Genomic DNA, 13881 nt, shown 5'->3' with positions numbered 1-13881 from the left:
ACTAGGGTGTGAAGAGGACCGAGGCACGGCCATTGCATGCAGCAGGGTCGAGGAGAGTAGCATAGGCAGGCACTCATGAGCTGAGGCGACGTGCGCATCGGTCACAACATTCGGCCTTGTACAACGTTGGGGGCTTGTCCATCGGTGCTACCAAGAGAGATCTCCGTCATGTCTTCAAAATTTTCTTTGCTCCACAATGCAAGTGCTTCGTACAGATGCTTAGGTTCAGTGGAGGAGGCAGGAATGCATATAATTGGACGTTGGGGAGGGCCGGCTGCAGGTAACAGTAAAAATATGTCACTGTTCATATGCATATTATCAAAGAAATTAGGATGTTGGGGAGGGCCCGGGTCCTGGCTGAGCCCCCTTGTGCCTCCGCCACTGCTTAGGTGACACCGAAAGTACAAAGAAAGAGCAGTTATTTCACACAATTCACGCAAGCATCTGCTGGCATCGGAAGCCAACCTTTGCTACCGCCTCCTTTGTAAGCACCGATGCAAATCAAACTTAGAAATAAAACCGGTTTTTTTCTGAAGGACCGACCGAGGCACCTACATTCTACAGGGCCATAAGCTGATGGTATTTGAGAGACAACGCGAAAGGACGTCATAGGCGGTGTTCGCACACGAACACGTCGCCGTGTATCTGATACGTCCATTTTTTCATCATGTTTTTCTACTATTATTTATAATAATTTTGGTCATTATTTCACTTTATGATGTAATTGTAACACCCACGATGAGGCTATATCTCCCATGTGTCGAAGCACGACTTAGAGGCATAACCGCATGGTGGTTTTGTTGCAAGAAAGGTCGTCTTCACACAATCCCATGTAATGAACAAAAATGGGATAAAGAGTTGGCTTACAATCGCCACTTCACACAATGAACATATAATTCATACATCATTCAGAGTACACACATAGTCCGACTACGAACGAAGCCAAAAGAAAAGAAGATAACCCAACTGCTAGATCACCGATCGTCCCAACCGGGCTCCACTACTGATCAACATGAAACGAAACATAGCAACGACCAAGATCTTCGTTGAGCTCCCATCTGAGCTCGGTTGCAACACCTGCACTGGTATCATCGGCACCTGCAACTGTTGTGATAGTATCTGGTGAGTCACGAGGACTCAGCAATCTCAAAACCCGCGAGATCAAGACTATTTAAGCTTATGGGTAGGAAGTGGTAATGAGGTGGAGTTGCAGCAAGCACTAAGCAAATATGGTGGCTAACATACGCAAATAAGAGCGAGAAGAGAAGCAACGGAACGGTCGAGAAGCTAGAAGTGATCAAGAAGTGATCCTGAAACTGCTTACGCACAATCATAACACCAAGACCGTGTTCACTTCCCGGACTCCGCCGAGAAGAGACCATCACGGCTACACACGCGGTTGATGCATTTTAATTAAGTCAAGCGTCAAGTTCTCTACAACCGGATATTAACAAATTCCCATCTGCCACATAACCGCGGGCACGACTTTCGAAAGTTTATACCCTGTGGGGGTGTCCCAACTTAACCCATCACAAGCTCTCACGATCAACGAAGGATATTCCTTCTACCGGGAAGACCCGATCAGACTTGGAATCCCGGTTACAAGATATTTTGACAATGGTAAAACAAGACCAGCAAGACCACCCGAATGTGCCGACAAATCCCGATAGGAGCTGCACATATCTTGTTCTCGGGGCACACCGGATGAGCAATCCGTTCAACTAAAACCAGCCCTCAAATTTCCACGAGGTGGTGCTGCAAAGGGCTCTAGTTTGGACCAACACTCAGAGGAGCACTGGCCTGGGGGGGGGGGGTTAAAATAAAGATGAACCTCGAGTCTGCAGAACCCAAGGGAAAAAGGCTTAGGTGGCAAATGTTAAAACCAAGGTTGGGCCTTGCTGGAGGAGTTTTATTCAAAGCGAACTGTCAAGGGGTTCCCATAAACCCAACCGCGTGAGGAACGCAAAATCAAGGAACATAACACCGATATGACGGAAACTAAGGCGGCAAGAGTGGAACAAAACACCAGGCAAAAGGCCGAGCCTTCCACCCTTTACCACATATATAGATGCATTAATTAAAATAAGAGATATTGTGATATCCCAACATAAACATGTTCCAACATGGAGCAATCTTCAACTTCACCTGCAACTAACAACGCTATAAGAGGGGCTGAGCAAAGCGGTAACTTAGCCAAACAACAGTTTGCTAGGAAAGGTGGGTTAGAGGCTTAACATGGCAATATGGGAGGCATGGTAAATAAGTGATAGGTAGCGCATCATAGCGATAGAACAAAGCAACTAGCAAGCAAAGATAGAAGTGATATCGAGGGTTATGGTCATCTTGCCTGAGATCCCGCACGGAAGAAGAACGAGCCCATGAAGAGGACAAACGGACATAGTCGAACGAATCCTCACAACTCCGGAACGAAACCGAAGCTAACGAGAGAAGCAAACCGGAAAGAAGCAAACAACATGGTAAACAACCATCACATAAACATGGCACGATGCACAACCAAGTATGATGCATGTCCGGTTTAATGAGGCATGGCATGGCAAAGTGTAACAAACAATACTACAAGTTCAGTGGAGCTTCAATATGCAACGAGTTGCATATTGACGAAACACCACTTTCAATTATTTAGTTCTCTCTCGTTTAAGCTACCCAACAATATTAAATATTGTTAAACATGGCAAGAGGTGAGACATAATTGAACTAACTATTTAGGCAAGTTTAAATGAGGCCGAAAACAACAAACAACAATTCCAGAAAATCCCCATGTGCATATTTTGGATTTGGTACTGTTCTGCCCTAAACCATATTTTATTGTTGTTAAACAGGAAAATAAAGTGCACCAAGTTAATCTATGCATTTTTCCACCCCATTTACATATAAAGTTTATTACAAACCGAGCTACAGTTATTTAATTATGAAATAAATCATTTTAACATGTTATTTAAACAATTTAATGCAAACAACAAGTTAAACATTTTAAACATGGATGAAAGCAGCATATTATGAAACTAGATGAAAAACTAAGCATTTTTCATATATAATACATTTTACTATGATGCACGGTTCATGAGTTATTGTATGCATGAAGTTTAGGGTCCAATCTGTAATTATGCAGTGCACTGGTTAATTAGAAAAACGTTCCGCGAAAAAAAATGTGACTCGGGCCGAAACTGCTGGCTGCTGGAGTGCTCACCATGGACTTTGGCCCGGTCGGTGGAGCAGGAGGCTGGACGCAGGCAGGGCCGGTTCTGGAGGGAACGACGTGGTCAACGGGCACAGGCGAGCGGTTCTGGCGAGCTGCAAGTCGATGCAGAGGAAGCAGAGGTCGGCAACAGGCGAGGCGGAGGAACTCCGGCGAGGCAGAGGCAGCGGAGACGGCATGGAGGCGAACATGGGCCAGGCACGACAGTTGCTGGGGCGAGCGAGGCAGAGGAGGGAACGAGCTGCTTGTCTCCCGACTCCTGCCTCGAGCGCCTGATGAAGACGAACGCGTGGCAGGAACTTGGCGCGGGAGAGAGACTTGAGGTCCAGGAGCCATGGCATCAGCGAAAGCTCCTGGTCGGAGAGGTGGCCGGCGGGCGAGGGGTTCTAGTCCGATTACTTGCCGGATGGCGACGACGCGAGGAGGCTCTGGACGGCGACAAGGAGTTGCGCGAGGGGAGGGGCGCGTGGCCTCGGGCGCCTGGTTGTCTAAGCAGAGGAGCGGGACGAAGCTGCAAGTCTTCGAGGCGAAGCAGGGGCGCGGTTGACGAGCTCCTGCAGAGGTGAGGGAGATCTGAGAGACGGGAGGGAGCTCGTGGGAAGGAGAAGGAAGGCAGCGGGACGACGGGGTACTGGCCTGGCCGGCTTGGTCCGACGACGACGCTCACCAGCGACGAGGTAAGGAGGACGGGGAGGCTGGGGACCGAACCCCTCTCGATCTGGATCTAGGAGGGAGCGGGAGGCGCGGCTGCGGCTTGCGGTGGAGATCGAGAAGAGGAGGCATGGCCTTGGGCTCGAAGAGGGAGGAGGGTGCAGGTGCTGATTGGGTGGCGCTGAAAACAAGGGGAAGATGGCGGCGGCGGTTTGGGCAGGTGTGATCCCGATGTGGAAGAGGAGTGGCGGCGGTGACGAGGAGGATGGGACAGATCTCCTAAAAATTAGGGTTGGACAGATATTTGTAGCACTGGATTTTTGGTTAGGGGCAAATTCGTCCCTTCGATCGAAATTGGGCGGACGAAAAAATAGGCTAGCGAGTCCAAATAAGAAAAAACGAAGATGTTTTATAGATGTTAGGGGATGATCCAGACTCATCGGTGAGCAGTTTTCGGACGCGCGCAAGAGGGGGGTCGGTGGTTGCGCAGAGAGGTTAGGTGGTTTGACAAGAGGGAAACGAAAACATGATTGGTCTCGGAACGGTCAACGAACGCAACAAAGAGAAACGAGGAGCGGCAACTACGAGCGGATGCAAGTTTTAAGAAAACAATGCCAATGCAATAAAGATGATGCTATGATGAAATGCAACATACAAATGAAACACACGGCGGCCACGCAAAACATGGAAGGCATCTGAAGGGTCGGTCACGGGGCGTTACAGCAATTCTGAAGTCTTTTCTCTTTTAATTTGCAAGATCTATATGAAGAGGGAGATTGCTGGCAGCTGGAAGTCTTCACCTAAAAGAGCTACAACAGAGATAGCTATTCTACGGAGCACCAAATGACCTAGAACTTTACGAAGATTTTTTATTGAATATATAAAAAATACTGGAACGAAGAACTACTGGAGGGGCCCACATGTGCCCTCATTCTGCTATATGAAGCCTTTTGCCCTAGAAAAAAATAAGAGGAAGAATTTTGGGATGAAGCGCCGCCGTCTTGAGGCGGAACCTGGGCAGGAGAACTTTTCCTCTCCGGCGCTCCGCCGGGATACTTCCCTTCGGGAGGGGGAATCAAAGCCATCGACATCACTAATGTTCCTCTCATCACGGAAGGACCAATCTTCATCAACATCTTCACCAGCACCGTCTCATCTCAAACCCTAGTTCATCTCTTGTATTCAATATTTGTCTCAAAACCTCAGGTTGGTACATGTGAGTTGTTAGTAGTGTTGATTACATCTTGTAATTGATGCTAGTTGTTTTATTTGGTGGAAGATTATATGTTCAGATCCTTAATCATATACAATACTCCCCTGATCTTAAATATGAATATGACTTGTGCGTAGTTCTGTTTGTTCTTGAGGACATGGGAGAAGTCTTGTTATAAATAATCATATGAAGTTAGTATTCGTTTAATATTTGTGTGATATGTATGTTGCTCTTCCTCTAGTGGTGTCGTGTGAATGTCGACTACATGACATTTCACCATGTTTGGGCCTACGGAAAGGCATTGGGGGACTAATAAGTAGATGATGGGTCGCGATAGTGATAGAAGTTTAAACCCTAATTTATGTGTTATTTCGTAAGGGGCTGATTTGGATCCATATGTTTCATGCTATTCTTAGATTTATCTTAATTTTTCTTTCATAGTTGCGGATGCTTGCGAGAGGGGGTAATCATAAGTGACTTGCTTGTTCAAGTAAAACCAACACCTTAGCACCGGTCCATTCACATATCAAATTATCAAAGTAGTGAACGTGAATCAACTAAACATGATGAATGTGACTAGACGAGAATTCCCATATGTCCTTGAGAACGCTTTGCTCATTATAAGAAATAATTTCAACTTGTCCTTTTTTATAAAAAGGATTGGGCCACCTTGCTGCACTCTTGTTACGAATTACCTTGCAAGATAATTCGTAAAATGATTTTTCTCTCTTACTTGTTATGAAGTTCATAATATGATGCATTTCTAATGTTTTCTCTCTTAAAATGCAAGATACACCAAAAGAGAGGGATTGTCGGTAATTCAAATTCTAACCTGGAAAAGCTACTGCAGAGATATCAATTCTCCAGTGCTCAAATTGAAGTGAAAATTTACGGATATTTATTTTGGAATATATGAAAAATACTGAAAAGAAAGAGCCTCGGTGGTCCCACAAGAACTGGGGGCGTCACCGCCCAAGCCGTGCCACCCAGGTTTGTGGGGCCCACAAAGACCCACTGCTGATCTTCCCTTATATGAAGCCTTTTTCCCTAGAAAAAATAAAATAAGAGAAGACTTTCAGGAGCAGCCACTACCGTCTCGAGGCAGAACCAGGGCAGGAGCACTTTTGCTCTCCGACAGATTCTGCCGAGAAAACTTCCCTCTGAGAGGGGGAAATCGAAGCCATCATCATCACCAATGCTCCTTCCATCGTGGGAGACATCATCTTCATTAACATCTTCACCAGCACCATCTCATCGATAAATCCTAGTCCATCCCTTGTCTTCAATCTTTGTATCAAACCTCAGATTGGTACATGGGGTTGCTAGTAGTGTTAATTATATCTTGTAGTTGATGCTAGTTGATTTACTTGGTGGAAGATCCATATGTTTAGATTGTTAAACTCATTTTATACCCACTGAACATGTTCAGTGTCATGAGTTGTGAGTAGTTCTATTTTGTTCTTTAGGACATGTGAGAAGCAGGGGCGATTCTACCGTCCGGTCACCCTGGGCACGCTGCCGGGCTCAAGCGCTGCCAATTTTTCAAGCGCCGGAGTCACAATTGAATACGTACAATATACACTAAAAAATACATCTGGTTCACGAATTGGGCTACTTTGGGCGTTGTTTTTGCCTCTTGGGCTTACTTACGTTAAAGGCCCATCCATTAATTTCCTTACATGGGCCTTAATAATAGGTAATCAGATCGTGCTATCGATCAGGAGGCTGGTGGCTGCATCGCTCGCCTTGCATGGGCGGCTACCTTGAGCGCCTATTCGTCTGTGCGTCGCGCCGCAAGACGTGCCCTAGCAACTCTGGCGGTTGAAGGCGGCGACCGGCGGTGTGGACTGACGAAGCCCTAGCGGTCGGCAAGACCGGAAGAGATGATGCACGCCTGGGCCTAATGAGGCTACGACTCCAGCAAGCGACAATCGGGATCGGAAGCCGAAGCACGAAGGTCAAAGCGGCAACCCCTTGTGTAAATTCCACTTCGGCTCCGGCAGATGGTGCTCGTATTCGTCACCGTCGGCACTTCAATTCAATGAAAATTGTATAATTTGGCAATATGTTGTATCATGTAGATTATGTGTTTCTTTTTTGCACTTCAATTCAATGGAAATTTAATTATTTGATAATGTGTTGTACCTTGTAGATTCTCATCTGTGCACAAGGATGAACTTAGGAGATTGGAATTTTATTTGGTAAATTTTATCTCATGTTTTAATTTATTTATATGATGTATGAAATATTAGTGTCCATATTACACATGATGTTTATCTAAATATATGATACTTCTGGTGTTGATGGACCAAAGTAACTTTAAGCTTGGTTGTGCCCAGGCTTCGACAATTTGCTAGCTCTGCCACTGGTGAGAAGTCTTATTATAAGTAATCATGTAAAGTTGATCATCGTACAATATTTTGATATTATTATGTTGTGTTGTTCTTCCTCTAGTGGTGTTGTGTGAATGTTGACTACATGACACTTTACCATCTTTGGGCCTAAAGACATTGTGAAATTAGTATATAGATGATGGGTTGCGGGAGTGACTGAAACCTAAACCCCTGTTTATGAATTGTTCAGTGAGAGGCTGCTTTGGATCCATACATTTAATGCTATTGTTAGATTTATCTTAATTACTTTTTTTTTGTATTTGCGGATGCTTGCATGGAGGATATAATCATAAGTAGGTGTTTGTTCATGTATGAAAAGTACCTTAGCTCCGGTCCACACACATAACACTTATTAAAACAATGAATTTTACGTTAATGAATCGCGATGAAAGTAACTCGACAACATTCTCGTGTGTCCTCGACAACGTTTTAATCACTATAAGAAATATTATCGGCTTGTCCTTAGCACAATTAAGGATTGAGCCACTTTGTTGCGCCTTGCTACTTGCTACCAATTATCTTGTTATCAAACTATCAGTCAAAACTTTCTTACAACACTTGCAAAGAATACCTTGTTGAAAATCGCTTATCAATTCCTTTTGCTTCTCGTTGGGTTTGACTCTCTTACTTATCAAAATGACTACGATTGATTCCAACTCTTGGAGCTTGGACTCCTAGACGGTCAGAGGTTCCTCCAAAAGCTTTATTGGTTATGGTGTGCTCCGGAGACATACGTAAAGGTGTGGTGGTCGTCTTCAAAATCAACCTCGAGTGATGCGAGGCTCCTCCGTTGGGGGTGACCCGAGGAGAATATGGTGAGTCTTTTGTGACATTCGACAAGCTTTGGCTCCAACACAGCTCCAACGAAAATTACCTCTTCCCCAAGAAAGATCGAACTTCAGAATAAAATTTGTGTCGTCGTCTCGCTTCTGGTTAATCCTTCCGCGCACCTTACTTTACTTTGTATGCTTGTTGGCTTGCTATCTAGATTGTTGCCTAGCATACCTTTCTTTAAATTGGCTGGCCATATAGGTTGTGCCCACCTGGTTGCATTTCTAGTGAACCCTACTTATTCGCTTAACCTTAAAATTGGCAACTAAGCTTAAAATTTGTAGTCCCCTATTCATCATCCCCCTCTAGTCGAGCGTATCGATCCTTTCAACATGCAACAAACCATAAAACCATACGAGCAGGAATAAACCATGAAGACTCCACATGTATCTAAAACATTTTGTTACATGGTTGATCAAGGTCTAATATAATGACGAAACTCTCCGGCTCAGCCAACACCATCACATCTCTAGCCTCGTGCTTCAAGGATTCCAGTCATGACTTCGAGCATAAGTGTCTCTCAAATTCCACAACTAATACATGTTAGTGACCAAACTGTGGACTCCGACTGAATGAAGCATCTCTTTATTTTAAATGAGTAGCATCTCATATCTAATTTCTTCATTACTTCATTTTTCAAATACACATCCCCTTCCCAATAGTTATCAAGCTCGTACTTCCAGTTCACTTATTTGATCTACTCTGTTCGGGTTTATAAGATCAAAACATATTTTAAGGTTAACTTTGATCCTCAATTTAACACAACAAATATTAGTTATATATCGCACAAATTATAATGTCAAAATCATATTTTTAGAGGGTGGCAGATGGCTTGAGGTCCGGTAATTCTTGGATAAAGTACACTGTGCATTGGCAGCCTCCCTCTTCTAATTATATTAATACATGGAAAGGGGTTTTAAAAATCATATTTGAGAGAAATTTCTAGTGGTATAAGCATTGTTGAGGAAATTATTTGTGAACATATGGACTGAAATGAGTAGCACATACGGACTGAAATGAGTGTACATCCAATTCACAAAAAAATATTATACTATTTGTGAACATTATTTCTACAACTTTCGTTAATATGCATTATATATTTTTTTGTGCGTGTTAATCAATGGAGAGACCGTTGCTACCTTCCTTTAATAAAAAGGTTTGTTGCTCCGGTTGAGATTAATTAGTTAAAGATGATTTAAAAAAATAGTTAAAGATGAACTACCGGTCCAGCTTGTCGAAACCAGACAGAGCCGCGCGGGGGCCAGAAGCAGGAGCCAGGCGCCGCTCCTTTTCTCCGGCGATCGTCGGCGAAGACCTTCCGCGCCTGGCCAGGGCAGCACGGCGCCTGGCCTTCCGCTTTCCGCCGTCCCTCGTGCGCAAGGAGCGACCTAGCGCGGCTGGGTTCGGCTAAACCAGCAAGATTCACGCAGGACCTGCATTCGCACCTCGAGCAGCTGCTTCCCATCGAGGCGACCCACGCTCGAGGAATCCTCTCCAACCAAATTGGCGCCAGCCTCCAATGCCTAGCGCGCGCCCTGCCCAGATCAGTTGCGGGGATCGGGCGCCCTGCAGGTGTTCGGTGAATTGCCGCACCGGGGACACTGCGGCGCTGGCCTCCGATGGTCCGGAGCTGGATTCAAGGTATGTTTTCTCTCAATCAATGATTGCTAATTATTATTAGGAATTGCACAAGAGTTCAGACTGTACCTAATGACACAGTATGTTTCAGTAGTAACAACAAATGCTTCAGTTTCTGGAATACAAATGTAATTGTCATTCATGCACTTCCCGTTCAGGTTCTTATGAGACGCAGTGCACACAGGGTCAGGAAAGCGTCACCTACCATGCATACTCACCTACAATGTCAGCATGCTCCATTTGGATGCAGATTATTCATCCAATTACATCAACTATACTAGGAATCTAAAAACAGAGAGAGCTAGCTAGAGCAGAGACATTGGACAGGGCTAAGCTGATTACAGATCTAGAGACGGGGAGAAATAGGCGCCCCGAATTTTGGTTTAGTTTGTGGACTACCCTCATGTTAGTGGAGCTGCACCACAAAGCACACTGATAATGAATCATACTATGATTTCCATGGCTGCTTTGGCGTCGCGCCTCTTACGGCGACGTTCAAGACATGTTGAAAGCTTCATGTGGATTACAAAGTAGCCCAGCACGGCAATGATGAGCGCAACGACATACATGGACGTCTTCCACCCCCTGTTGGACCCGGCTGCATAGGCCCCTAGGAGAGCAAATAAATCCAGTCTGATCGTCCAGTTCATCACCCTCAGCGACCATTTCTCCCATTCCCCTTGCTGCTCCTTTCGCAGCCATTGCGGTAGCAACATGATGATGACAACGATGGAAGCCACAAAGGAGATGGAGTTGCTGTAGAAGAAGATGAGGTACCGGGGCCTCCTGTTGTCGTGCATCACCGGATTGCCTGCCTCGTACCCGCTGTCGCTGCTCTGCCATGCTCCGCCAGGCGGTTTCAGGCCAGCCTGGTAGGCTACGCTCGCCACCAAGATGCCTAGCAGCATCAGGTACTTGCGCCTTGCATGTTTCTTCCTTTCTCCCTTTTCATCCTTCTGTTTAATGGCTGCTGAGGGCGGATTTTTTTTGGAGTTGCCATGTCTCTTCCGCAAAAATAGTAGCAGCAGTCCGGCTGCAACGAGGAGGACCACGACTGCCAACACAAAGATGTAGATGGATGTCTTGAGGTGTTGCGTGCTTCCGGCGGCGTAAGCTCCCATCAAACAAAGCAAGCCCACCGCTGTACAAACAGATAGCGCATTGCTTCGTATGGCTGGCCTGTACAGATTGGGGTTCACCAGGAGGATGATGAGGGCAATGGACAACATGAAGCTTATTGAGTTGCAGTAGAAGAAGGCATTGTAGCGGCGTGGGTAGTTGTCCAAGAGGACCGGGTCACCAGCGTGATGCCGCCCGAGCTTGTCGTCCTGCAGAAGGAAGCCGCCGGGAGGTGTGAGGCCGGCTTGGTAGGTGATGGTCGCTGCCAAGATTGCAAAGAGGAGCAACCGTTTGCGCCTCTTCTCCAGCAATGCCAGCAACAGATCTTCTTTAGCATCGTCTTTCTTGTCCGTGTGGTCCAGCGTGAAGAAGACAATATGGATCACGACATAGATCAGGACAGCGCCTGCTAAAGCCATGGCGTAAATGGATTTGTTCACGTCCCGACAGCTCCCAGCAGCATACGCGCCGATGAGGCCAAACAGGACGAGTATCATGGCCGCCTCCAACGCGTGGTGCTTGACCAGCTTCTCCTTCTGGACCAGGACGATGGCCACCAAGGAGGCTACAAACGCAACCGAGTTGCAGTAGTAGAAGGCCCTGTACCTTGCAATGTTTGTTGTGAGGAGAATCGGGTCGCCGGCCATGTGCCCGTTGCTGTTATCCTGCCAAAGGCCACCCGGCGGGTCCAAGCCCGCTGCATAGGTTATGGCGGCGGCAAGAGTGGCCAGCAGTAGAACAAGAGAGCGAGCCTTGTCCAGAGCCTCTCTAGCACTGCATTTTAGAGAAAGAAGAAACAGAGTTCAGTTGCAGAGAATGAAGAAACAGAGTTCAGCTTCAGAGAAAGATGAAACAGAGTTCAGTTGAAGAGAAAGGAGAAACAGAGTTCAGTTTCAGAGAAAGAAAGAAGCAGCGCTCTGTACCTGACATTATCCTCATTTTCATCAGGTTGTTGGGCTGGACTGAAACAACAACAAAATAATTTTGATGCTGAACTGCAGAAGCGATGGAGGAGGATGTATGCTAGAACGGCGCCAACCAGGGAGAGCACGTAGACGGTGGTGTCGGTCTCCCTGCAGCTGCCTGCGGCGTAGGCACCAACGAGCCCGACCAGCGCGGCGACGATGCACCCGTAGAGCATGCGAGACCGAGCCTTCTTCTTGTGGAGATTCTTGCCGTCGATGATGAGGAGCATGGTGATGAACAGGGACGCCACGAACGCCATGGTGTTGCAGAATAAGAACACCGTCAGGCGTATGTTGTGGTGGTCCTTCAGAATCGCGTCGCCCAGGTGGTGGCTGTCCCCGGTGCTGTCCCAGAAGCCACCCGGGGTGTTCAGCCCGGCGACGTAGGTGATGCTCACCGCGAAAATCGCGAGAAGCATCAGGACCTTGCAGAGCCTTTCTTCGGCTTTCTTCTCCTGGGCCTCCACCTCGGGGTCAGAGTGGGAGGCGACAATCCCGCTGGCACCGGAGCCAAGATTGGCGGTCGGCATCGCGCCGCCGGTGTCGGAGCCGTTGCTGTGGTTGGGGACGGTCATCATGCCGGCGGCGACGGGGCTGAGGCCGGAGTTCTTGTAGCACTTGTCCACCAACTTGAGAACGGCGACACAGAGTAAGACGCCGGCCACCATCACCGCGTAGTAGATGGTGGAGAGCTTGTCCTGGCTGGTGCCGGCGCCGTACGCGCCCATGAGGCTGAGGAGGTCCAGCATCATGAAGACCCGCAGGGGCACGACGACCCAGAGGGTATCCTTCTCGTCCTTGTCGTGCTGGATGGCGAGGATGAGGATGAGGACGATGACCACGAGCGACGCGGCGAAGGCGGTGGCGTTGCAGTAGAAGAAGGCGAGGTAGCGGTGGTAGTAGGTGTAGCGGATGATGGGGTCGCCGGCGGGCTGGCCGTCATGGGCGGCCTGCCAGACGCCTCCCGGCGGGTTGAAGCCCGCGGCGTACGTGACGGTGACCACGAGGGTGGCCAGCAGCAGGAGGTACTTCCGCAGGCTGTACTCCCATCGCTGCGGGGGCCCAGGCTGGACGTGGTCGAGATCCATTGCCGGCGGTGGGGGGCCAGGCTGGACGTCGTCGAGATCCATTGCCGGCGGCGGGGGGCCAGGCTGGACGTGGCCGGGCTCCATTGCCAGCTGCGGAGATGCTTGCTGGACGTGGCCGGGCTCCATTGCCGGCTGCAGGGACGCCGGCCACTCCGCTCTCTCAAGTCTCAGCAGGTGTGTTTCCTCAGCTACTGTGATCCAGGGATCAAATGGGACTACGAGAGATAAGAGGGAGCTGCGTGAAGGTGGAACGGGTTGACTTGGCGGGCCGTCGCCGGGGCAAGGTGCCCTGCATATTCAATAATGTCTGACAGTGCCAGACTGCCAGTACTTCTCTATTTGTTACAGCTAGTCCCACATGTGAAAACCGGACAAGAGTCATGGAAGCAACCAAGTCTTCTCCGGTCAAATAAACTAAGCAATTCTCGCTTTTAAGATATAAACATTTGTAAACATCATTGTTAGTACGAAAATTTGAAAAACATCATGAGGAGCACACATTTCTTCGATGTCTTTATGTAGTTTTTCGTTGGAGAGAATTTTTTCGGTCTTGGCGAAATTATCTGCGCTTTTTACTGCTGTTTCCGCAGGTGTTAGCATGTTTTTTTAATAGCGTTCTTGACATATTTCACTAGAGATATTTTTTTTCCAGTAGGATCTCATAATTTTCACTGATTCAGGAGGTGTTAGCACAGTTCCTTTGATGTCCTTAGCCATATTCGGATGAAGATATTTTCTCCATGCTTGACTAGGGTGGTTTGGACCA

General features: G+C 47.4%; 1 protein-coding gene across 1 annotated transcript; it reads right to left on the bottom strand.

Annotated features, from left to right (window-relative positions):
• Positions 1-10090: 10090 nt before the first annotated feature.
• Positions 10091-13603, bottom strand: LOC119322040. Its single transcript, XM_037595546.1, has 2 exons — positions 11986-13603; positions 10091-11836 (listed from the first exon to the last, which is right to left on the bottom strand). Exons 1-2 carry the CDS (start codon positions 13239-13241, stop codon positions 10387-10389), a joined length of 2706 nt encoding a protein of 901 aa, XP_037451443.1. The 5' UTR covers positions 13242-13603; the 3' UTR covers positions 10091-10386.
• Between the last annotated feature and the right edge of the window lie 278 nt (positions 13604-13881).

The sequence above is a fragment of the Triticum dicoccoides genome, chromosome 6B (assembly GCF_002162155.2).
Source record: "Triticum dicoccoides isolate Atlit2015 ecotype Zavitan chromosome 6B, WEW_v2.0, whole genome shotgun sequence".
NCBI classification, from domain to species: Eukaryota; Viridiplantae; Streptophyta; class Magnoliopsida; order Poales; family Poaceae; genus Triticum; species Triticum dicoccoides.
This window is presented reverse-complemented; position numbering and strand designations above follow the sequence as displayed.

Coding starts and splice junctions, on each gene's coding strand:
- LOC119322040 (XM_037595546.1), bottom strand. CDS start 13,241: ATGGAGCCCGGCCACGTCCAGCAAGCATCTCCGCAGCTGGCAATGGAG. Junction 11,837..11,985: donor GAAAATGAGGATAATGTCAG/GTACAGAGCGCT, acceptor TCTAAAATGCAG/TGCTAGAGAGGCTCTGGACA.